General features: G+C 47.6%; 1 protein-coding gene across 2 annotated transcripts; it reads right to left on the bottom strand.

Moving 5' to 3' along the window:
- Positions 1–1758: 1758 nt before the first annotated feature.
- TBC1D20 (TBC1 domain family member 20) lies at positions 1759–26224 on the bottom strand. Of its 2 annotated transcripts, XM_063147414.1 has the most exons (8): positions 26120–26224; positions 16518–16703; positions 13564–13644; positions 10549–10735; positions 8741–8842; positions 5451–5592; positions 4049–4233; positions 1759–2810 (listed from the first exon to the last, which is right to left on the bottom strand). In XM_063147414.1, exons 1-8 carry the CDS (start codon positions 26157–26159, stop codon positions 2552–2554), a joined length of 1182 nt encoding a protein of 393 aa, XP_063003484.1. In that variant the 5' UTR covers positions 26160–26224; the 3' UTR covers positions 1759–2551. The 2 variants fall into 2 exon arrangements, with proteins under 2 accessions (XP_063003484.1, XP_063003485.1); XM_063147415.1 differs by lacking the exon at positions 8741–8842.
- Between the last annotated feature and the right edge of the window lie 233 nt (positions 26225–26457).

Raw genomic sequence — 26457 nt, 5'->3', positions numbered from 1 at the left:
TGAAGGACTTGAATATAACAAGATGACAACCATGAAAGTTTCTCAGCCTCTACCGTTGCGCAAGTTTCATTTCCTTCACTCTTGCTAAACGAAGAGTTTCTAGAACTGCTAAGATTTGGTTTTCTTGTTTTTCAACGTAGTGGTAGATTATGTGGCAGATGGAGGAAATGACTCGGTTGCTTTTTAATGAGCCAGACATCAGGAGACCAGCACAAAGGGTGTGTGTGTGTGTTCTGTCGTAACCTTTCTCTTGCCCAGAAAGATACAGGCCCAGGCTGCATCCATCTTCATTCACTCATCGGACAGACCTCTCAGAGGTCTTTTCACACCTCAAAAGGTGAGACGCTACAAACGGTTAAGAGGCCATTTTCTCCTAAGGCAAGAAGAAACCCACAAGGGGCAGAATGGCCTCGGTTTAGCCTCGATTTTCATAAAGTGCTTAGTAAAATAATGCTTCAATATTTCTCCCCACCCGCCACCAGCAACGGAGGAGCTCCAGCCGGTGACACTCCTGTTCTTCAAGAGGCATCAAGTCAGCCCAAGGCAAGGTCAGTGAGATCACTGAAGATTTCACTTCGCCCCCGCCCACTTTTCTCTCTGCTGCTCTTCCATTCCCACCATTTCCTTGCGATACTACTGCACTGCGCACGGATCCGTGGCAGTTGGGACTGGGGTGTCAGCAGTCCCCTCTAGCAGCAGGTGTACATTAGAGGGAACGGTTCCGGGAGGGAAACTGGTTCGGCTGGGCTGATACGCCCCACAACACAGCTGAAGTCCACTGCTGCATCTGAGAAGAAAAGGACACTATTAGTTGAATGATTTGTTTGGAACAACAGGCACAATCCAGCCAGAGGAACGGTCGAAGGTACTTGTAGGGCGAAGTCCGAAGCTTGTCCAAAAGAGAGTTCCAGCAAGACAAAGGGGAAAGGGGTTTCTCTGTTCCTTTAACACCGTTCTTCCTGTGTGTATGCAAATCCCACTACGCAGCAGAATTCAGCAAGGCCATTGTTTTAAAGAAACACATGATGCACCCGTCCGTTCCAGGTCTTTCTACTGTGCAGGTCATTATGGGCTGCAGGCACTGTGGCTTCCTCTAGAAGCTGCTGCTTCGAAACGGCAAGGTCTGTTCATCCTCCACCCTGGGGAGCACATGAGGAATTACTTGGATTTCAGCTGCTGCTGCAGGAAAGGGTTCATTGCGGTGCTTAAAAGCCGCAGACCTCAGTAACCGATTCGCTGCTCAAACACTCTTCACCCCAGCCATCGTCGCTGCGCCCAGCCTCAGCCCGTCCTGCCAGCTTGACGAAGCAGGTGATCCTTGCTTTGGTCATCAAGAGTGACTTTCCTCAGTCCTCAGGACAGCGGAGTCTCCCTGTGAAGTTCCTGCCCAGATGAACAGGCTGTTTTAGGGATTGCCAAGAACACGGCTGCCGCCAGAGAAACGACAGTCAGTGGTGTAGGTTAGGTAAGGACACTTGTGAGAGGGTTTTTTTTAGCAGAGGAAGGAGGTAGAGGTATCTACGGAGTGCGTGGGACTTTGGATTTAGTTGGCAGGTCCTGGGAGAATCGTTCACATAGAACAATGCGATGTCTATTTTTCTGTTAGTAGCCAAGGTATTTTAAAGGGACAATTGTCAGCAGATTGTGAAATTTAATTATTATTATTATTAAATAAATAATAATAATAATTAAATTTCACAACCTTTCCCCCTGCTCCATTTTAAACCGAAATGGCTTTTACTATTGTTTTTAAAAAAAAGATTGTAGAAACATAAAACAACTTTGAGAGTCACGATGGAACATATTCAGAGGTGCAAAAGTACTATCAATCCCGGCCAAAATAGGTAGTTCTGTGGAGTGCAGCTGTATGACAGCTACCCTCTTCCCCAAAACTGAACCTATTCATACACACTCTGTTTCAGCTGCATGCCTGCCAGCCTGGAGAAATAACAACATTAACCAATTTGTAGTAGACCTCAACAGCAGAAACAAGCAGGAGTCTAGCTGGGTCCTAGAGTTTTGCCCACCCACTTCCAGATTTGGAAATGCAGGCCACCAAAGAGTCGTGAGGCAAAGAAGGGGAGAACACCTCTGAAAATGTATCCCAGGCATGCCGCCTCCCGTCACTCCGTTCCAGTTAATATTTCAGAAGCAACAAACACTTTCCCTGAAAATACTCCGTGTTGCTTCCTCTCCCATTTCACCAAGCAGGTGAAGGGAGAAGGGAACAGCCATGGAGCGGCAACTGCTCAGTCACTACCAGGTTACAAGTCCACCAACTGGGCAGGAAACCCAGCAAAGTTGAGGCACTCCAGCCTGGTAGCAGCCCAAGGCTCCTTCACGCTTTCCCGACGAAGACACGCCTAAGAAATTCTGGGTGCTTGGGAAGGAGAACAGAAGGGTGGTCAACACTCAGGGGCTGGAAAGCGGAATCGCAGCAGGGCCGGACCTGGGGGCAGGAAGGGGAGCAGACCACGGAAAGCCCAGTTTTCCTTCTGCAGACACGGGCACCCAAGCATAATGCGACAGAGGGGAACTTCCTGCTTGGCGGTCAGGGGAATATCTGCAGCTCGAATTTGGGTGCCCACTCAAGCGCGCTCTTCACCACGGCCAGCGCCGCGGCACCCAGGGCCACCGTCAGCCCCATCACCGCCAGCTTGACAAAACGGTTGGTCCTCGGTTTGGTCGCCAGGAGCAACTTCGCCCGCTCCTCGGTACGGAGCCGATCTCTGAGGCGCTGCCGGAGAACGGTGTCGGGCCGCTGCTGGGCCGAAGCCAGCTCAAAGTCTTTGAAGGTGGAAGCAGCCGTTCTGGATGGGAACAAGAAAAAGGAGGCAGGGCGCGTCATTCCGGGCGACCGGGGGGACACATGGCTTCCTCGAAGTGCAGAAGACAACCTCAAAGTGGGGGGTTCTGCCTAGGATTTGTCTTCTAGGCTAATTCGTAAGGACCGTTTTGAGGAGGGAGGACCACAAGCGGACCCTTGCCCTGTACTAGATCTGGTAAAATGGTCTTGTGGTCTCCATCTTTGTTTCGTTTTTTAGAACTTGGTAAACTGCTAGACCGTGCCCTTTCACAATATCAGATTTCCTTATGTGAATACTGAGGAGGAAAGTCACCTCCGTGAGGATTAGCCCAACTCTCCGACAAGGGCAGGGCGGAGCAGATCACACTTGGACTTATCTGACTTGCTCCATTCCCACGGACACTTTATTAATTAATTTATTACATTTCTATACCGCCCAATGGGCAGTTCACAAAAATTAAAAACATTCAAAGTATAAAAAACAGTATAAAACCATCATATAAAATACAATATAAAAGCTCAACCAGATAAAAAGAGCAACAATGCAAAATTACGAATTTAAAACACCAAGTTAAAATTTATTTATAGACTATTAAAATGGTGGGAGAATAAAAAGGTCTCCACCTGACGTCTAAAAGAATATCATGTAGGTGCCAAGCGAACCACCTTAGGGCGCTCATTCCACAGCCGGGATGCCACAGCAGAGAAGGCCCTGCTCCTGGTAGCCACCTGCCTCACTTCCTTTGGCAGGGGCTCGTGGAGAAGGACCCCTGAGGATGATCTTAAGGGCTGGGCAGGTACATACGGGAGGAGGCGTTCCTTCAGATAGCCTGGCCCCAAGCCGTTTAGGGCTTTATATGTCAATACCAGCACTTTGAATCGGGCCCAGACCTGGACTGGCAGCCCATGAAGCTGGAAAAGGACTGGCGTGATGTGGTCTCATCGGCCACTTAGAAAGTTGCCCTGGCCTGAAGAGCCATCCCAGCTCAATTCTGCTAAGGTCTCCCCAAAAGGAGGGCAACAACTCTCATCTCTGCTCCTCAAGGGCAAATAGCAAGCACAGAGTTGTCCTGCTGCAGGGCTTGGCTGAGGACTAGCTAGCCGTGTTCCTTCTGTAACAGTGGTGCAGATCCAGGCACGAACACCAAACCCAAAGTGTGCGAAGGGTGTGTGTGTGCGTGTGTGTGTGAGCACACATGTGGGAAAGGCACGGACTGCCAGCTGAGGAGGCCCCTAACCCACCTTTCCGCTTGCTGCTGAGCAGCTGCCCGGGCCAGTTCCGACGGAGGGAACTGCACGAAAAGGTCCCCGGCGCGACTGATCAGAGTCTCGTACGGAAGGTCCTGCGGGATCTGTGACAAGAGATGGTGGACGGAAGCCATGTCACACTCGCAGGCTAAAACTTCCGGCGCCCGATGGAGCACAATCTGCAGAAGGAAGAAAGCAGCAACTCAGTCTTGGTGATGGAAGACACGGACATTTCCCTTTCCCCAGGGCCTCGTGTGGCACAGAGGGGTAAGCGGCAGTTACTGCAGCCGAAACTCTCCCCACGGCCTGAGTTCGATCCCAGCAGAAGCTGGTTCTCAGGCAGCAGGCTCAGGTCGACTCAGCCTTCCATCCTTCCGAGGTCGGTAAAATGAGGACCCAGCTAGCTGGGGGAAAGGTAACCGTGACTGGGGAAGGCAACGGCAAACCACCCCACTACAAAGACTGCCAAGAAAACGTCAGCAAAAGCAGGCGTCCCTCTAGGAGTCAGCAATGACTCAGTGCTTGCACGAGAGGTTCCTTTCCTTTCCTTTCTTTTCCAGGGCTACCACCATAAGGAACCCAAAGGCCTCTGCTGAAGCACGCCGCCAGGACTCTTCTTACAAGGGTGCCCCATTTGGCATTTCGGAGCATGGAAATGGCACGGTGTCTTGAACATAACGTGGAGCCCCTACATGTCTTTGGGTTTAGGCATTTGACTGGTAGCTGTGGTGAGCCACAATGGTCTCCAGGCAACTAGACGTGGCCCTGCCACCACCACGTGTGAGCTGTCAGGAAAGGGAGCCAGAGCCCGCACCGAGCGCACAGCCGTAGTCAGCCCTCGCCTTTACGGAGCGCTCCTAAGCCATCCACTCCGACAGAGGAGAAACCTGCCTTTCCAACATGCACTTCTCCATCCCCACAGCTTGGACCACCAGCTAAAATGTTCTACAAGACCCTTCTGCCCTCAGCTGCCCCCACCTTGCCTGGACACAGCAAAGGGGCTCAAATCACTGAGAAGGAGCCCGGGGGGTGGGTGGGCGGGGGGAGAAGAGATGATCCTCTGTTACAGACTCAACCTTGTTCTCTTGAACCAAGAGCTGAGACTGGACCTCTGCGCATAAGGCAAAGGCCACTGGGGAGATAGCTGGTTTTCCTGCTCTATGCGCCCAATGTTTTTCTTTTTTAAACCCACGGCCTGATTCAATTCATTTTAAGAACATCAGAAGAGCCCTGCAGGATCAGACCAAGGGTCCATCTAGTCCAGCACTCTGTTCGCACAGTGGCCAACCAGCCGTCGGCCAGGGATGAACAAGCAGGACATGGTGCAACAGCACCCTCCCACCCATGTTCCCCAGCAACGGGTGCATCTTGCAGCGCTGAAGTGCGTGGCACCTACCACTGCTGCAAAGTAGATGGGCATCAGCGGGTGACAGGCTAGGAAGAAGTCATACAACCGCACCACATGTCTGAAGTCAGAGAGGACGTGTCCAAACCATGTGATCAGCCAACTGAGTGCAAAGATGGTCCCCACTTCAGCACTGTGGAAAACACAAACAAAACATGCAAGGTAAAGCGGCCCATCCGCTCAGTCCTCTCCCTCCAAATTGCAAAACGCAGCAGTGACAAGGGTTTGTGACAGAGCACAGACTAGGCCTGGTAAAAGATCACAGAATCATAGAATAGCAGAGCTGGAAGGGGCCTACAAGGCCATCGAGTCCAACCCCCTGCTCAATGCGGAATCCACCCTAAAGCATCCCTGACAGAGGGTTGTCCAGCTGCCTCTTGAAGGCTTCTAGTGTGGGAGAGCCCACAACCTCCCTAGGTAACTGGTTCCATTGTCGTACTGCTCTAACAATCAGGACGTTTTTCCTGATGTCCAGCTGGAATCTTGCTTCCTTTAACTTGAGCCCGTTATTCCGTGTAGATGTGCCACATATCCGTAACCTTAGTTTCCTCCTTGTAGTTCAATTATTTTGGAGATGTCAAGGAGGAATCCATGGCTGAAAACTTCAGCTTTTGCTCAATTCAAAATATACCCCCTATTAAAAATGAACTGCCAGCCAGAGATTGAAGAGCAACAGAGACTTCCTGGAAGTGGGGATCTGTAATTCTGATGCTCTACCATTTACGCATTACTAATTGGTTTCCAGACTCAAGTCAAAGTGCAGTGTGGTTTTCCTTGAAGAAGCCACCCTGAGAACCCACGGCTTGTTGTTGGGTTGTTCAGGATGGTTAACAAACCACACTGCGTGGTTGTCGAGCAACCCTGTGGAAAACGTGCTGCGTTCAGACAACACAATAACCCACCCTGCAGAAAACATGCCGTGCTCAGACAACATGGTTCAACAACAACCCACACTGGGTGGGTTAGCGTGTTGTGTGAACCCAGCCAGTGCCTATTATTACAGGGAAACACAGCAGTGTTTCCCTGTGTTAAGGATGATCAGTAAAAAAAGCATTCCACCACGTTAAAAGGAGTTATTGGGGGTGGGACATTCTAGCATCCTAAAATGAAAAATATTTCACCAATCTTTCTGAAACGGAGTCCTGCCAGAAAGAAATGCTGGTTTTACATACCCTGCGCGTTTCAAGAAGATTGGTGAAATATTGAGGGCAGGATGTCACTTTAAATGACAAAGGGGGGGGGAAGCCTCTCTGTTTCAAACTGGCACAGAAATGCTTCCGGGCTGGCGACCATTTTTTTGCGCACTAAAAGCTCCGAACTGGGAGCCTAGTCATGCAATCCAGCATATTATTGGGCAAGAGCGTAAGGCCCTTCTCGGTGGTGGTGTCAGATACTAGAACACCCTGCCATGGAAGTTTACCTGGTCTTTTGGGAAGCAGCTATGGGTTCCCCCTTCCAGCGGACATTTTCAGACACTGCCTTTTGAAGTGAGTTTTAATACTGTTGCTTTACCTCTGTTTTAATTGTACTGTAATTCTTAATGTTATAAACTTAATAAGTGTTGAGTGTTTTTTTAAAAAAATATTGTAACCGTTACCTGACCTGAGGACGTTTTTGCACAGATAGGCAGATTAAAATGTTCTAAATAAATAATAATGAAAAACAAAGCATTGGCAGGCATTTCTCTAAAGCAACAAGACGAGAGAGGGGAGCAAATAAACAAGCAGGATTGTCAGCTTAGCCCTGATCAGGGTGGTTAAGGTTTCTTTCTATGGAGATCCCTTTTTGTTCCTCACTGTTTTGGACTGGGGCCCAACAAGAAGGCCACTGAAAGTAACCGCACTCAGAAACAGCAGAGGACAAGGGGCTGATGAAAACAGAATCGAGTGTTTCTTATAGTTCTGATCACAGAAGGTAATGTGCTTACACTGCAGGGGGAGTAGATTTAGATTAAACATTAGGAAACATGATAGCACTCTTCAAATACTCAAAAGGTTGTCACACAGAGGAGGGGCAGGATCTCTTCTCGATTAGCCCAGAGTGCAGGACACAGAATAACGGGCTCAAGTTAAAGGAAGCCAGATTCCAGCTGGACATCAGGAAAAACTTCCTGACTGTTAGAGCATTACGACAATGGAATCAGTTACCTAGGGAGGTGGTGGGCTCTCCCACACTAGAGGCCTTCAAGAGGCAGCTGGACAGCCTTCTGTCAGGGATGCTTTAAGGTGGATTCCTGCACTGAGCAGGGGGTTGGACTTGATGGCCTCATAGGCCCCTTCCAACTCTACTATTCTATGGTTCAATTCAAGAACAGCCAAGCTACCTAAGGGGGTTTGTGGCATCTTCTGCCTTGGAGATTGCCAAGGCTCAACATAGAATCATTAAATAGCAGAGTTGGAAGGGGCCTACAAGGCCATTGAGTCTAACCCCCTGCTCAATGCAGGAATCCACCCTAAAGCATCCCTGACAGATGGTTGTCCAGCTGCCTCTTGAAGGCCTCTAGTGTGGGAGAGCCCACAACCTCCCTAGGTAACTAATTCCATTGTCGTACTGCTCTAATAGTCAGGAAGTTTTTCCTGATGTCCAGCTGGAATCTCGCTTCCTTTAACTTGAGCCCGTTATTCCGTGTCCTGCACTCTGGGAGGATCGAGAAGAGATCCTGGCCCTCCTCTGTGTGACAACCTTTCAAGTATTTGAAGAGTGCTCTCATGTCTCCCCTCAATCTTCTCTTCTCCAGGCTAAACATGCCCAGTTCTTTCAGTCTCTCTTCATAGGTCTTTGTTTCCAGACCCCTGATCATCCTGGTGGCCCTCCTCTGAACACGCTCCAACTTGTCTGCATCCTTCTTGAATTGTGGAGCCCAGAATGGGACGCAATACTCTAGATGAGGTATTAAATCATCGAATTATATATTCCAGAACTGGACGTCTATAAGAAATACTTTGGATGGTCCCATCTCAAGGTCCCCTTCCAGTTTTGCTCCCAGGATCATACAGAAGGATATTAACATGGAAGGGTTGGAAGCAACTAACAGATTCACAACAGAGAGCTCCGGCTATTGGACGGTATAGAAATGTAATGAATAAATAAATAAATAAATATTCTCCAGGTTTTGCCTCCCCTATGGAAGCCTGGGTGGGTGGGGTGGGGTGCTGAAAAAGTCATTGCTCAACCACGTTAGGCAACTCTACCAGGTGTGGAGCAGCAAGGAAGGACCTTCCCAGGATGACATATCCATTAGGTGTGTTAAAGAAAGGGGAAATCACAATAATTCTTTGTACCTCTGCATGAAATCGTGCAGTTCTGGATTCACCTGGTCTATAATGGGCATCAGGTAGTTTAAGATGTGCTTGGTGTTGTCCATTGTTGGGTCCATAAAATCCCTGCCAGGCAACACAGGTAGGATTAGCCAAGTAATTATGCAACACTGATAAAAGTCCTATGCTCCCATTAGGCACGGATAATCAATGACGCTAAGCAGACCGGAAGCCAAGAGTCGCCAAAGCAGCACTTGCCCGGGGAAGTGAGAAGAGCTTGGCTCAGGGAAATGGGAAGCTTTTCAGTTCCGACAGCCAGAAACTTTCCTGCAGCGGGACTTGCACGCTGACAGTCTTGAACGCAACAGAGGGGTGTCGCAACAGAATGCACAGCGACCCCGGAGAGCCAAACTGACAAAGTCATTTCATTCTGCTTTTTAGAGAAGGCAAGTCTTCAAGACTTGAGCAGAATCACGTACCATTTTCATTGCAGCTTTCCTCACAGAGCTGACCAACACAAACCCTCTGAGTTCACTGCCGACAGCAGCTTACATGCAGCAAACTTTCTGACCCTGATGAAATGGTGTTTTCAGAATCTGAAGAAGCCTCTCTCTCCCTCTCCCCCTCCCCTCCCCACTCCTTCCCTCCCTCCCCCCATCTCTCTCGCTCCTCCAACCTTTGCCACATCTTCTAACAGTTTGGGATGGAGTGCGAGTGATACCTCCAAGAGCCCAGCCTTGACTTGTTCAGGGCCGTAATGTTGTACATCAAGGCAACTTGCAATGACCCCTTTTCCCTCTCCCAACTGCAGTCAGTCCTGTCTCAAAAAGGGCAAAGACTGAACGGAAATGGGGCGAGGGAGGAAAGCACCAGGCACTCATTTGCCTCTCTTAATCTCCTTGGACCCTTTTGCTGCCATCTCCTTTACAGTGAAATACATTCTCCACTCATCTTTGGGGGCCATTATGCCAGTCCCTTCTCCAACACTGCTTATAGTGCCATCGCCATTTGACTAGAACAGCCTTCCTCAACCTGGGGCACTCCAGATGTGTTGGACTGCACCTCCCAGAATGCCCCAGCCAGCAGAGCTGGCTGGGGCATTCTGGGAGTTGCAGTCCAACACATCTGGAGCGCCCCAGGTTGAGGAAGGCTGGAGAACCTCCATCCCTCAACTCGATCCTCTTCTTTTGCCCAGAGGACTTTAATCTATCCAGCCTGTTTCTCTCTGCTCCCACCTTTCTTGTGCTTCTGCAGTATGTCCTCTAGCCTGAACCTTTGGTGTAGAGCAGTGGAGGTGGAGGAAGGGTGGCGTTGCATTTTTCTCTCTCTCAAAAAGGAAGCCTGGGAGGGATGCTGAGGATGTAGCCCAGAGAGAAGGAGGAAGGGTGCAGCTTCCACCTCTAAAAAGGCCAACGTGTCCCTTCTCTTGCTGGGCAGGGAGAGGGGCCAGCAGATGCTAAGAGCGGGGAATTTAGAGTTTAACCTTTACCGGGAGGCTGCAAACCAAAGTAAAGAAAGGAAGGAAGTCTGGTGTGAGGCAACTCCATACTAGAACCAATTCTGGAAACCCCCCCTAGATCAGCTCAGAGAGTGTGAGAAGACTCGGGGCAAAGAGAGCCCCCTGCACCTGGAAGGAGAACCTTGAACATGTTCCTCTTCCTTCGTCTATAATTTTTGCTTTGTGGCTCACTCTTTATTAAAGGCAGTGGCATCATGCTCTAGTCTAGCTGAAAGGCAGCCACTGCTTCATCCTGCCCCTGCACAACAACCGTGGGGATTCCTTCTGCTCTACGGACTGAGTCGTGGGTGCTCTCAAACACGGGCAGGAGTACCTGAGGTGATGGGTCGAAAGCTTTTCCACGAGGGCGGTTGCCAGTCTCTCCCCAACCACGAGCAGAAACGTCACCACGATGTCATGGTAGCCTTGGTAGTAGTGCAGCTGTGGGTTGCTGTGCAACACCTGCAGGATGCTGTCAATCAGCTCTTCCTGCAGCCCCTCCCTCTGCTCATCCGGCATCCCTGCAGAGAGAGCAGCAAGAGGGCTTCAGTCAGGCAACGGACAAGCCGGGAGAAGCATCCCGCATCCCAACAGGACCGGTCACCTCAAGCCGCACCAGAATGAGCCTTTTCGGTGGTGGCCCCCAGACTATGGAACGATCTCCCTGACGAGGCTCGCCTGGCGCCAACGCTGCTATCTTTCCGGCGCCAGATTAAGACTTTCCTCTTCGCCCAGGCATATGGCGGCACATCCTAATCACCCACATGTTTAGTTTTTTTAACGGTTTTTAATGCTTTACGTGTGTATGTTCTGTGTTTTAGAATTTTAAATTTTGCATACCCGTTTTTATCTCAATTTTAGAATTTCTGTAAACCGCCCAGAGAGCCCTGGCTATGGGAGCGGTATAGAAGTGTAATAAATAAATAAATAAATAAATAGCTCTGTCACGCTTGAGGAGCCACAGTGGGCTCCCTGATTTTGGCTGAGGGCACGCAAGAGCCTGAAGGCAAGGTTAAGAAAAGACTCCTGGATTTAATTACTGGGTTTAATTATCCCCACTTCCCATTAACTTCTGCACGATCCTGCAAGGCCAAACTGTGGAAGTTCAGCAGCTCTACATTACAAGCATAAAGCACTTTTACCGCCATTGCCTGGCCTGCAAGAAAGCTTAGTAATTTTAGTTTGACAGCACCCCTGCCTGATGGTGGACATCCTGCGACCCATTCCCCGTGTAACGTAACTCTTATTTAATCAAAAGACAGTCTAGAGTTCATTAAATGTCAGCCTATCATGGGAACTGAGGTGGGAAGGGCCACAGCTCAGTGTCAACACATGCAGAAGTTTCCAAGTTGAGGCCCTGGCATCTCTCAATGCAAAGGGCTCCAGGAGCAGCAGGACTGGGGAAAACCCTACCCAAGAGCCTGAAGAATTATTGCCAGTCACAGTACGCAGTAACTAGAGATGTAAAATTTCCGGAAATTTTGAAGCCATGGAAAAACCTGTTTTTTTCCTGGTTTTTTTTTAATTTTCGTAAAAATTGAAATAATGCAATATTAGCACTTTTTACAGATTGAAAGTCACTTTGTTCCTTTAGGAACATAAAATGCAATTATGTCCAAGTTGGTTTGGCATAAAATTATTACATTTGGTATATTAAAACTAGTGTATTCAAACAATTATTACAAACTTAATTTCCTTTTTTTAAACTTTTTTTTGGTAACAAATGGAGCTACAAGCTCCTGAACTGTTAGGAACACCTGAACTGTAAGGAACCTCTTTGGTTCTGCCAGTTTATGAGGAGCAGGCAATTTTAAACAATTTTTTTTAAAAAACTGAAGAAACCACCAACATTAGTAACAAAGAAAATTATTTCTGTCTCCGCTAGTCCTCCAGTGTCAAGACATAAAGCCCCCATTCCATAAAAAGAACTGAGAAAAATGGGGGGGGAGGGACAAAGATTCAATGAATAGGCATGAAATTTAATCAGACTCATTTCCTGACCTATCGCTATCAGTATTAGTTTCCGTCTCTGCTTCCATGGCAGTGCTGCCCCCTAGAGGCAGAAATGCGTCTTCCCCTTGCATTGGAGAGTTGTAGTCTCAGTTTGCTACCTAGGACTTGCTTGTCCTTGGCGCACAGACATTGTAATAATCTGATCCTGTACAGTTTTTAGAAATCATTTGGAGAAGTAAATATCTGAACACCTTGTCTTAAACATTTTATTCATCATGCTAAAATAAAACATTCCATACTCCGTTTTTTCTTCATTTTTTTCAATTTTTCAGAAAAACAAAAACAAAAAAGGCTTTGGGAAAAAACGGAAAAAAACCCGTTTTTTTCCCTGAAATTTTCTGGTTTTTTTCCGGGCCTTCACATCTCTAGCAGTAAGTGGACTAGATGGGCCCATGGTCTGACTCAGCACAAGGCAGCACCGTATATTAATGTATTTAGCTGACCTGAGTCGCAATTGAAAATGTGACACACTTTAATTGGCTTGAAGTGGTCTGGAAAAAAAAAACTGGAATCTACTTTTGGGGTTCCCGACATTTCAGCTACAAATATCTCGGTCTGATGTTCAGTAAACGCAGACACCCTCTGGCAGCACACAAGACCCTTTCCCACATAAGGGGAAACAGCAGCAAGACCAGATGCAAGCCACACTCCTTCTGTATGGAGACGTTCCCTCTGTACCAGACCTGCAAGCAAAGAAACTCAGCAGACTAAGGGCCAGATAAACACCAACAACACCTTCTATTTCACTTGGGGCTGAACAGTGTGATGCACAGTGTGATGCAAGCAACAGCTAGAGCAGCCTTCCTCAACCTGGGGCGCTCCAGATGTGTTGGACTGCACCTCCCAGAATACCCCAGCCAGCAGAGCTGGCTGGGGCATTCTGGGAGTTGCAGTCCAACACATCTGGAGCGCCCCAGGTTGAGGAAGGCTGAGCTAGAGGAAGCCGGCAGCAGCATCAGTTCTATGACACCCCATTGGCTGTAAGGAAAAACAGTGCGGGTAAGGCAGGAGGAGAAGGCCTCCCTAAAGACCCGCTTGTTCTGGAACTCGGGGGCGTTGCTATGGCCACACAACTGCAAGCAGCGTGTCTAGGTTATTAGCAGAACCTGCTCAACTATCACAGCTTTCTACCAAAGAGCTCGGGGAACTGTAATTCTGCAAGAGGGGGTCACGATGCCTGACAGGAAAAGTTCAGCACCCTTGCAAGACTGCAGTCCCCAGGGCTGTTTGGAGGAAGTTGCAGTAAAAAAGCCAGTTTCAATCTAAGCTAATTCTGGAGCGCAGTTCACGTGCTTCACCTTACAAACCAAAATAGGAGAGAGAGTTCTCACAGTACCTGGAGGGAAGCGGCGGAGGGATCGCCTCACATCCAACAGCACTTGCTGGTAATCTTTATTGTCTTCTCGAAGTTCCTCTCCTAGCAGATATAGAAGAGTGTTACAAAACCATTCTGGTCACGAAGGAGAGATCTGGCGCCAGCAGACTAAGGAGAGAGCTTATGTAATACAGTCGCAAAAACTTTAATTGCACCTATTAGCCAGTATCCATCAATGCTTGTGGTTCGCTCTGAAGTGTGAGACACCAACAACAGAGATTATCAACACCTTGATAAAAGGGATAAATGCCAAGTTCTACATTTAGGAAATAGAAACCAAAGGCACAGTTACAAGATGGGGGATACTTGGCTCAGTAATACTACAAATGAGAAGGATCTTGGAATTGTTGTAGATTGCAAGCTGAATAGGAGCCAACAGTGCGATATGGCTGCAAGAAAGGCAAATGCTATTTTGGGCTGCATTCATAGAAGTATAGCTTCCAAATCGCGTGAGGTACTGGTTCCTCTCTATTCGGCCCTGGTTAGGCCTCATCTAGAGTATCGCGTCCAGTTCTGGGCTCCACAATTCAAGAAGGACGCAGACAAGCTGGAGCGTGTTCAGAGGCGGGCAACCAGGATGATCAGGGGTCTGGAAACAAAGCCCTATGAGGAGAGACTGAAAGAACTGGGCCTGTTTAGCCTGGAGAAGAGAAGATTGAAGGGAGACATGAGAGCACTCTTCAAATACTTAAAAGCTTGTCACACAGAGGAGAGCCAGGATCTCTTCTCGATCCTCCCAGAGTGCAGGACACGGAATAACGGGCTCAAGTTAAAGGAAGCCAGATTCCAGCTGGACAGCAGGAAAAACTTCCTGACTGTTAGAGCAGTACGACAATGGAATCAGTTACATAGGGAGGTTGTGGGCTCTCCCACACTAGAGGCCTTCAAGAGGCAGCTGGACAACCATCTGTCAGGGATGCTTTAGGGTGGATTCCTGCATTGAGCAGGGGGTTGGACTCGATGGCCTTGTAGGCCCCTTCCAACTCTGCTATTCTATGATTCTATGATTCTATGACAAGGTCAGTGTGGCTCAATGGCAAAACATAATGCTGTTTTTTTCCACCATGCAAAGTTAGAATCACCTTCTCTATCAGGCATGGTGAAACCTACATTAAATTGTCTGTTGTAACTGTAGTAACAAGCCTTTAAAACTTTTGCTTCCCGTCATCTGCACAGATTTTCTACAGAATAAACACCTGCTCTATGAAGGGTGGACACGGAAAACATCTCTCTGGTCCAACTCAGTAGTTGCCAAATATGCTTGCAGAAGCTTTGGAGCGTTTCTGGAAAAAGTAATGCCTGCCTGGTCGTTGCTGCCTCCTCCCCCAGCACCTGCTCACCTGATACATTTCTAAACAGGCAGAGAATGGTTAAAACAAAAAACAAAACAAGCAGGGGCCATAATAAAACGCTGCCTTGTATCCCTGGCTTGTGTGAGCCTGTGGTTGAGGGGGTTGAAAACGAATTAAAAGCATCAAAGACAGGAAACCCTCATGTGACATTTTTATTTTATTTTTTAAATACGTGGGCGAGAGGGGAATCTCATGAGGGGGAGGCCAGGGCACGTGCAACTCACGGTGTCCTATTCAGAGACCAGGGGTAGCTAGGGGAAGGCAAAGACAAGGGCAGAGGAGTGGGGAGAGGGGGCTAAAGGTGGAGAGAGAGAGAGAGAGAGAAAGAGAGAGAGAAAGAGAGAAAGAGAAAGAGAGAGAGAGAGAGAGAAAGAGAGAAAGAGAAAGAGAAAGAGAAAGAGAGAAAGAGAGAGAAAGAGAAAGAAAGAGAGAGAAAGAGAGAGAGAAAGAGAGAGAGAGAGAGAAAGAGAGAGAGAGAAAGAGAGAGAGAGAAAGAGAGAGAGAAAGAGAGAGAGATCAGGTCTTCAGGGAAGACTCCCTGTCAAACCTTTGTGAACCGCCCAGAGAGCTTCGGCTATTGGGCGGTATAAAAATGTAATAAATAAGTAAAGAATGAATCCCCTCTGCTTTGTTTCAAAGCCAAGGGAGATGACTATGATCAAAACGAAAACTGAAGATCATGGGAATTTCCCAGGATAAGAAACTGGAATGCCTTGATGCCTGTGTGTCTCACTTTCTTGAATGGAAACTACCCCCACAAATTCAGGGAGCCATTAAGCTCGAGTTTAATGATTGGACACCTCCTTCGGTATTTCCAAAACAACAACACCTCATAGACAGCAGAGGCCCAGCGCTCTCTGCCACAACATCCACCACTGAGCAAGACTCCCTTTGCCACTGGCATCACTGCTGAACAGTTGCCCTTCACCAGCTACTTGCACCGGACACGTCTCCAAATGGATTGCCTGCCACTTATGGCGGTGCCTCCGAATGTGGCACCTATGGGGCACTGTGGTGCCTGCAGGGGACCCCCAAGAGCGCCCACGCAGCTCTACACTCCCGGGCCCCTTCAAAAAGTTTTTGTTTGAATTACCTTTAGGGTATTTCCCCCTCCCTCCTGTATCTCTACCACCCACACACCTTCTTCAGCTCACTTTTGTCTAGGCAGGCTCTCCGTGGCAGCCATCCTGTGAATAGCCACATCTTCTGTGGCAGCCATTTTGTGGTGGTGCCCACAGCAGCGTCTCAAATTCCCAAATGTGCCCATGGGTCCAAAACGGGGCCTGAAGCTGAGAAGACACTTACAGCACTCTGGAATGTATTTATATCTTTCAAATCCAAACCGTTCCTGGATCTGCTTTTACTACCATTAAATATGTAACAAGGGTAAAGCCAAGGCTATCAGAAGAGAGAGCTCCACTTACAGAAAGAAAATACATGAAAAGAACACAAACTTGTGTTTTTTGCCTGCGTTTCCTTTGGCTAACTGGCCCCATGCCCCAACCCACCCATTCAAAGGTTCCCAGAGTCTTTCCCTGAGTGGCAAGAGCCAGGTGCCTTCACCTGGCGGAGGTGGCAAGTCCTCTGTGTTCACATTAAGCAACTTTGGCCACACTCTGCAGCGAATCTCGTCCATCAGGAGACCCCCTTCGCTAATCGCCATGCGCCTGAGGGCAGCAACATCAACAGGGTCACTGCTCAGGGCCTGATAGATCTCAGCTTCTTTCCTTTTCTTCTTTGAATCACAATCTGCAAGAGAAATAATAATAAAAAAAGTACAAATCAGTCTTAAGAGCAGTTTCCCCCCCACAAATGGTAGGGGCCTCAGCCCAGAGTCAAAGGCTTCACTAAAAAAAAATGGCAAAAGCTGAATTGGGACAAGACGGAAGCATAGCAGTCTCATGAGATCAGATTTGCTTACTAGGGGCTGGCAATGTTGTTTCCTAGAGGACAGCAATGACCTTGTTTCAGAAGGAACCAAACAATAGCCTATAAAGTGGACCAACTTTGACACAAGGAACATCAGGCAGGCTAGTAAGAATGTTGTGGGTTGAACTCCTTTGCAAAACTGGCTAGCATTTCTTCTCCCATTTTTTTAAAAAAATTACACCCTTTATTTGAGAATCACTTTGGAAGATAAAACTTTTTATGCACCACAAACACAGCCACACACCATCTTTTTTCAATTTAGTGTTATCCACAAAACTGCCACTAAAAGCAAGGGGTAGCCGAATTTCAGGCTCGTGAGATCTACTTCGTTTTTTACTGAAACCACAAGACCCACCAACTAGAGCCGGTTGCAAAAGATATACATTCAGAATTCAAGAATTTTGAATATCAGAACTGAACTGAGCTCACAGTCCTTCCACACAATAATCCACTCCTGGTTACCCCAAGCTTTCTTTATTTCAGCAGTATAATTGGGGTCGGGGAAGGTTATGTTCCTATAGTTAAACATCTGGGAGTCAGAAATCCTTGCCAGTATAATGCCGTTCATCCAGATATCAATCAGCAGATCCAGTTCTACGTTTTGCCTACTCTTTCTCAGAGCCACCTCCAGAGCTGTCTTCTGAGAACCCAAAAGATCTCTCAAGTCAATGTAAGAGCCCTTCATCTCCTAACAGGTGCCTGTAATGTCCAAACTTGTCTCTTCTGCCAAGACTCTTGTTCATGCATTGGTTATTTCTCGGTTGGACTACTGCAACCTTCTTCTCACTGGCCTTCCTTCTTCTCACATCAGTCCATTGGTTTCTGTTCACCACTCTGCTGCTAAAATCATCTTCTTGGCTCGCCGCTCTGACCATGTAACTCCGCTTCTGAAATCTCTTCATTGGCTTCCAATTCACTTCAGAATCCGATATAAACTTCTCCTGTTGACCTACAAAGCTTTTCACTGTCTAGCTCCTTCCTATCTCTCCTCTCTCATCTCACACTATTGCCCCGCTCGTGCTCTTCGCGCCTCTGATGCCACGTTTCTCACCTGCCCAAGGGTCTCTACTTCCCTTGCTCGGCTTCGTCCATTTTCTTCTGCTGCCCCTTATGCCTGGAACGCTCTTCCAGAACATTTGAGAACTACAAGTTCAATCGCAGCTTTTAAAGCTCAGCTAAAAACTTTTCTTTTTCCTAAAACTTTTAAAACTTGATTTTGTTCTGACTTTATACTGTTAGTTTTACCCTACCCAGTGCCTGTTTACCCTACCCTGTGCCTGTTTGCATTCTCTTCCCCTCCTTATTGTTTCATTATGATTTTATTAGAATGAAAGCCTATGCGGCAGGGTCTTGCTATTTACTGTTTTATTCTGTACAGCATCATGTACATTGATGGTGCTATATAAATAAATAAATAAATAAATAAATAAATAATAACAGGATACAATAAAAAAAAATTACAACACAGAGAGCTTCCCACACACTGACATAGGCACACAACCCCATGCAAATTAATTACAAACTATGAAAAAAGCTGACGTACACGGAGTCAGACCATTGGTCTATCTGGTCCAGTATTGTTGATGTGGAGCAGCAATGGCTCTCTAGGGAAGGGTTGAGAAATCTCCGGACTGGGAGCCAAATTGGGCACTCCTGGCTTCTCCAGATAGCCCCACCACTTCCCCTTGCCACAACACCTATTGCTTGGTGCCTTCCCAGTAGGTATGCAGTCCCCCTCCGCACATTTCAAAGTTTGAAATGCCTCTCTTAAGGCTTAGGCCGTAGCTAGACCTAAGGTTTATCCCAGGATCATGCCGGGTTCGTCCCTGCCTGAGCGCTGGATGCCCTGTGTGGCACTTAGATGAACAGGTTTGACCCCAGGACAATCCTGGGATAAACCTTAGGTCTAGCTACGGCCACAGTTGCACGCAGTAAGTGATTTAAGATCTAATATGTTGGTATTATTATTAATAATATAATAGCTGCACCCCTTCTTAGAATCAGAAGACCTAAAGACGGTTGTGCATGCGCTGGTAACCTCAAGGCTTGACTTCTGCAATGCGCTCTACATAGGGCTACCTTTGTGCCTAGTTCGGAAACTTCAAGTAGTTCAAAATATGGCAGCCAGGTTGGTCACCGGTACATCTAGGGGTGAGCATATTACCCCAACGTTAAAATCACTCCACTGGCTGCCAATTAGTTTCCGGGCAAAGTACAAAGTGTCGGTCATTACCTTTAAAGCCCTAAATGGTTTGGGTCCAGGTTACCTGCGGGATCGCCTTCTCCCATACAGTCCACCCCGCACACTCAGGTCCTCTGGGGAGAACTTACTTCAGTCAGCTAAAACTAGGCTGACAACTGTTACCCAGAGGACCTTTTCTTCTGTCTCCCCCAGATTGTGGAACGGCCTGCCGGAGGAGATTCGTAAAATTAACTCTCTGTGTGATTTTAAGGCAGCTTTGGACTAGCCTTTTCCGGCAATGTTAAATCATGAATTTTTAAGATGTATTGATTCCTGTTCTGATGTTGTTCCCCGCCTCGATCCAAAGGGAGAGGCGGATAAGAAATATTTATTATTATTATTATTATTATTGGGCCCTCCCCGTTTTGCCTTTGACCCCCGCCCCTCTGCCTTCAGCCCTGCCCACCACTGGAATGTGGCCCCTGAGAACGTCTCCAAAATGGAGGTGCCCCAGCCCTGCTCTAGGGTTTCTAGCAGGATTCTTTTGAGCTCCACCTGGAGATGTCAGGGGTAGAACGTGGGGCATTCCGCTGGCAAAGCACTGGGGCTCCAGCACTGATTTAGGGCTTCATGCAGAAACTAGGCAATGCTTGCGTCAGTAGTGCCTGGCACTTCACTGTTGCTAGGAATTACCCAATTCGTTCTTTTCACTCTCTCATGCCAAGGTTCAACAGCATTATTAAAGCACATATATTTAAGGATACTTGACCAACATGTAAAGCAGCAAATAAATGCTAACAGGGTGACTAACATCGGGGCCTGATCCAGTTGGACTCGTCCCCCGCCCCCACAGGGCAAACTGTCATCTTGGCCCTGTGGGGAAGAAGAAAGTGCAACAGGACAGGAGCAGGCAGAGGAAACGTTGGGGTCTGCTCCAGTTGGACAATCCCATCAGCCCTGTTCCCGGTCCACTTAATTTCTCTCTCTCTCTTTCCCTCTTCCCTCCTGGACTCCTTTTCCTTGTGTGTCATGTCTTTATTAGACTGTAAACCTGAGGGCAGGGACTGTCTTTTTCGCTAACTAATTGTTAAGCCGCTCCGAGAGTCTTTTTCTGGCTGAGGAGCAGGGTATAAATATGATAAATAAATAAACTGCACGGTGCACTATACAACAGATTCCCAAAGGACCTAAAAGCTTTCACATTCACGCTGAGGTTGCTGCTAAACATCTGATCAAAGCCAAGAAAAAGTCAGTGATAATTGCCTTTTTATTTTCATATGCCTTCAGTGAGTCAAGGACAAGGAAGCATGACCAGTTTGGCATTTAGAGGCCTCTTTCATAAGAGTCTGTTTGTCCTATTTGCATCTTAAAGCCCAGTCTTTGAATGCTGATTGGACCAATCCTGATTTGAAGGGCTTTGACGTGGGAAGACTACTTGTCATTCTGATTGAAAATTCTTCAAAACACAAATCAACCTAAGGGGAGGGAGACCCAAAAGCTTCATTCCCCAAATTATCTGAACCCCTCCAGTTTGCAATATCATCTTTAAAACGTTGGTGTGGGATGTGTGTATTTTCCCTGCATTTCCAGCTGCATGTAGTGGGGTTGTTTTGGTATGGAATTCCACAAGCATCCCACTTCTCTAGAATATAACGCCAGAGCTTAGAAAGTGAGCATAATGCTCCTAGACACAAATGCATCCCAAAATAAGTAGGTCAAGCAAATAGGAAGATTGCTAGATCCAAATTCTAAAAATAAGGACACTGAAGCTGTGATGGCTGTCCTACTGTGCTCGGTCACTCCGACAACTGCTTTGTAATTTGAGGGTTTCCTGTAGCAAGAGAAATGTCTCCAGGCAAGTCTCTCGCTGACCCTCATGCTGCCATAGTGCCATGCTGCAGTTCTCTGTGCTGTACTACGATGACTCCCCCATCCCTGACATTCCTAATCCTAAAACCAGAAGGAGAGGGCAGGGATTTCCCTGAATGCTGCATGGCAGCGTGTGGGATGTCAGCAGGCATGAAAGGAAAAACACAAGGTCATAAACACAGGAAGAAAGGAATGGAAGATAACTCCATAAAAACAAGCTTGAAAGGTTATTTCGCAATAGAAGAAACCTGGATTGTCTACGGGGAATTTAAGTCGATGGTGCTCTCGCACTATGGATACAGCTTGGACTTTCCTCTTTTTCCAGGCTGTTCTTTTAACTTTTGGTGTGAAGTACCAAATAAAGTCCCCAATCACCAAGACCGGGAGGGTTCACACGTCACTTTAAACCATGATGGTTTATAAGCTACTCACAGTAACTTATAAATTACTTACAGTAGTTTATAAACTACTGCATCCCCCACATGATCAGACAATGCTACTGCGCATACCTTATTTCCCCCGCCCTCTCCCCTCCTCCCTCTTGCTGGGGTGGTATCCCAGCTTCCTTGGCATTGCCACTTTGACACCCACCCACTTCCGAGCTGGGTTTCAAAGCCCTGCCCACTTGCATCCCTGCCTCTCCTTGCACCACCACAGCGATCTGTAGTGCAGCCATCACTAGAACATACATTTTCTGGCCGCGTCCATGAACTCTGATTAGGGAGTTCATGACACGCTGCTCTTTGGTGCATAAGAGCAGGCCAAGCTAGTTTTCTTTTAAGCAGTTGGCAATCCGCATTTCCCCACTGCCCACCCGCACCAAAATGGTCTCATACACAGCTTCTAGTAGGGAGGCACCCATTGCGTAATGAAAACCCTGCGCGGTTGCTGGTGCCCGACTGAGAAGGTCTTTGACACCTTGGGAGTTTGCTGAGCACTCTGCCAGGGGAAGGGTTAGGGTGGGGGCAAGTGCCATGTGTGGCCAGGCAGATCTCGGAAACAGATCTGTGGCTGGAGCAGAGTAGCGGCAGTGGTTTTGACCACGCTTGCCAAGCGACTCTGAAGGCGATTTTTAAACCACTCTATAAGCCTCTGTGGAGAGTCAGACAACACAATAAGCAACGATGGTTTAAATAAACCTAACTACAAGCCATGGCTTATCAGGGTGGCTTATTTTGACTAAAAAAGTCACCATGGATGGAGAAACGGCATGTAGATGACACAATAAGCCATGGTGGATGAACCACCATTGCTTTTTGTGATGTGTGAACCCAGTCTTCCTCATGAAAAGCCAGTAAATAAATTACAATATTGGGGTGGGAGCTGTCATTTATCGTAATGACCAAAAGGCTTTTCAGGAATTATCTTTGTATGCCTTACAACAATCTTGTAAGATCAGTTATCCTAGACAAATCTTTATTGTTACACGGTCAACAGACCATCAGACATAAAGATCAGTTATCACTGTTATCCTTGTATTGCAGATTTGGGGTGGGTGGAGGGAGAGCAGGTCTTGTTTGAAGCCATCCAACAAACTATCAGCTGAGCCAAGATTTGAAGCGGGGACTTCCTGGTCTAATAATCACCACACCAGCTGGTGCATGCTCACACCCCCAATGCAAACACACACACACCCATACTTGCACTTTGGCATCCATATAAAAAGTGATACAAGCAAACGAGGCCTTTCAAGCCTTCCACCAAGTTACACTGCCTGGCCCTCTTCAGAGCAAGGGGACGCAAGTTATTTTTGTTTCTAGCACTAAAGCAAGGGGGTCTGTCAGCAGTACTCTGTTGATAACTAAGAGGCTCCAGAGCAAAGCTGTAACGACCACATATTTAGTTCTGGGATCCCTGAAGTCATGTGGATCCTTGTATTCCAGCAGCAGATGGAAACAGACAGAAGTACTGAGTGGCTGATTGTACTTGCAACTCAAGCCAAGTATTTCAGGTTATGAATAAGGGCATTAAGATCCCAATATTTGCTTAATGCCAAAGGGCTCTATAAAATTTTGGGCACCAAGTGCAACTATATTTCACTTGTTTTAGTTCATCCCTACATAAGCTTTAATAAACAATAGTAAAAAAAACCAACCCTGTATGACTACCATGGCAATCAGAAATGTAGAAGAACACAGGGGATTTACAGCACTAGACTGTTTTGAACAATTATTCAAAACATGAAGAACTGTAACCAGAGCTAAAACATTTGGTAAGATGCTGAAGCTGCTATTATTATTATTATTATTATTATTATTATTATTATTATTATTTGTATCCTGCCTTTTGCCCAATGCTGGGCCTCAACAATCTGGCTGCAGCTCTTTGAACCAGCTGGAGTTTCCGAACACTCTTCAAAGGCAGCCCCACGTAGAGCATGTTACAGTAATCCAAACGGGATGTAACTAAGGCATGTGTCACCGTGGCCAGGTCCAACATCTCTAGGAACGGGCGCAGCTGGCGCACTAGCTTTAACTGTGCAAATGAACTCCTGGCCACTGCCGAAACCTGGGCATCCAGGCTATGACAACACTCCCAGCAGAACTGGCTGATTTCAGTCAATAAGTACATAAGGACAATTGTGTAATAGAACAATTATACAATCATCTACCCAATAAGGCAGGCCTGGCACCAACATTGTTATTTTTCTGGCACCAGGTTAAGATCTTCCTCTACTCTCAGGTATCTGGCAGCATATGCTAAGGTTTTAATCAGGCCTTAGATTTTCTTATTGTTTAAAATTGCTAAAATATATTTATGTGTGTGTGTGTGCTATCTGTTTATGTGTAAACAATTTTTACACTATGTATAATATTGTATTTTTAAGGTTTTTAAGGTTTGTAAACCACCCATAGCTCTTCAGATATTGAGCGGGACAGAAATATAATAAACGAAATGTTTAAGAACCATGCTGCTGAATCAAACCAAGGTTCCATCTTGTTCAACTTTCTGTTTCTCCAGGAGCCAACCCAACTGACCCCAGGACACCCACAGCAGGACATGAGTGCAACAGCACCCTCCCGCCCATATCTCCCAGCAACTGGTGCATACAGACATAGCCCCCCTCTGATACTGGAAGTAATATATCCATCAAGACTAGTAGCCTTATCCTCCAAGAATTTGTCCAATCCTCTTTTAAAGCAATCCAAATTAGTGGCCATCATTACATCTTGTGGAAGGACACTCCAGATTTTATCTATGCATTTTGTGAAGAACGTCCGTATATCTCTCCTAAATCTCCCACCCATCAGCTTCACTGGGTGCTAGTATTGTGAGAGAGGCGAAAATATCTCCCTATCCACTTTCTCCACGCCATATACATCATTTTGTTCACCTCTATCGTGTCTCCCCTTATTCACCATTTTTCTAACCTGCCTTCTGAGGGGAATTGCTCTAGCCCCCTGAACATTTTAGTTGCCCTTTTCTGTACTTTTCCCAACTCTACAATATCTTTTTTTAGGTGCAGTGACTAGAACTGTAACACAATATTCCAAGTGTGGTTGCACCATAGGGCAGTATGGTCTTGGGAGTTTCACTTTCAATTCCTTTCCGAATTATGTCTAACAAGCTAGTTAATCTGAACAGGTGCTAGCTGAATTACACAATTTAATAATGGTCTCTCTCTCTCTCTCTCATTTTATTTTCCTTACTACTAAATTGTATGGGTGTCAGTAATTAGAATGCAAGGCCTTCAGAGCTCTGGCACCAAGAGAGCAGCAGTCAGGGGAGGAGAAGCCCTTTCTCTTACACACACACATATCCTCAGTGGTTAAATATATGTGCAATAATAAACCATTTCGCTCCTACAAGTAGTAACCCCTTAGAGGCACAGGCATCATTCAATACAGGCTACCAATGGCTGGTAGTTTTGACAGCTACGTGCTACCTCCAGTATAGGAGGCAGTGTTGCTGGGGAATATAGAATCGTAGAATAGCAGAGTTGGAAGGGGCCTACAAGGCCATCGAGTCCAACCCCCTGCTCAATGCAGGAATCCACCCTAAAGCATCCCTGACAGATGGTTGTCCAGCTGCCTCTTGAAGGCCTCTAGTGTGGGAGAGCCCACCACCTCCCTAGGTCACTGGTTCCATTGTCGCACTGCTCTAACAGTCAGGAAGTTTTTCCTGATGTCCAGCTGGAATCTGGCTTCCTTTAAGCACCTTCCATGGGCAGGAAGGTGCTGTTGCACTCATGTTCTGCTTGTGGGTTCCTTGCAGGCACCTCATCAGCCACTGTGTGAACAGAGCGCTGGACTAGATGGATCCTCAGGGTGATCCAGCATCAGGGCTCTTCTGATGTTCTTATACGTGTTAGACGTTTGAGGTGCCACTAGACTCTTTCTCTGTGTTGCTGCTTTCGTGGCAAGGATGGGGTGGGTAGGGTGACCCTATGAAAAGGAGGACAGGGCTCCTGTTTCTTTAACAGTTGTATTGAAAAGGGAATTTCAGCAGGTGTCATTTGTATATATGGGGAACCTGGTGAAATTCCCTCTTCAGCACAACAGTTAAAGCTGCAGGTGCCCTGCCCTCTTTTAAATCTGGTCACTCTAGTATAGCTCCTGCAGCTTTAACTGCTGTGATGAAGAGGGAATTTCACCAGGTTCTCCATATATACAAATGACACCTGCTGAAATTCCCTTTTTTATTTATTTATTTATAATACTTATATACCGCTCCCCATTGAAAAATTTCAGAGCGGTGTACAAGATAAAATGAAAATAAAAAACAGACTGAAACAGTTAAAACAAAATAGCAAAAACAGAGATTCAAGGCTGCATATTAAGGAAAGAATGTTTCCTATGCAACTGTTAAAGATACAGGAGCCCTGTCCTCCTTTCCATATGGTCACCCTAGGGGTGGGAGAGAGAGAAAGTTACACACACACACAGGCTTCATCTGTTGAACTTCTGCCTGCCCCCCCCCAGGTCAAGTGGCCCCGCCCCTACCTCTTCTGTGAAATGGGGGGGAGGGTGAGAGCACGTCGCTCATTGCCCGCCCCCTTCTCGGAAGCACCCCTTCCGATTGGCCGCTGCGGGGGTGGGCGCGGCTTCCTCAGGCCCCGCCCCCTCCGCTCTCCCCTCAGGGCCGAGGCGCCCCAGGAAAGGCCTCAGCCTCGCTCTCCTCAGGGCGCCCGCCGGCCAAGGACCGGGCCGCGGCCTCCCTTCCCGACCACGGGCCTCCTCCCTACCTCGCCCGCCGTTGTCCCGCGACGGCCTCCGCAGGGCCATGGTCTCCCGGCGCCGCCGAGGACCATCCCGGCCGGGCCTCCTTGACTCCGTGCCTTTTTCCAACCCCTTCCTCGCTTGGCTCCGCCCCCTCCTCCCTCCGCCTCGGCTCGCGCCTCCCGGACACGTCACCACCAACCGCCTCGAGCGCACGCCGGAGGAGGAGTAAACAGCAGCTCGCGCGGCGCCACTGCGCATGCGCCACCAACCCCCTCCTCCGTTGTACCATTCAGTACACCTCTAGATGGTGGAGGACAAGCTTCACCATAGAGATGACGTGGGAAAGTGTAGAGCGACGTTT

The sequence above is a fragment of the Elgaria multicarinata genome, chromosome 1 (assembly GCF_023053635.1).
Source record: "Elgaria multicarinata webbii isolate HBS135686 ecotype San Diego chromosome 1, rElgMul1.1.pri, whole genome shotgun sequence".
Lineage (NCBI taxonomy): Eukaryota > Metazoa > Chordata > Lepidosauria > Squamata > Anguidae > Elgaria > Elgaria multicarinata.
The sequence above is the reverse complement of the archived record's forward strand: the minus strand, read 5'-3'. Positions and strand labels throughout refer to the sequence as shown.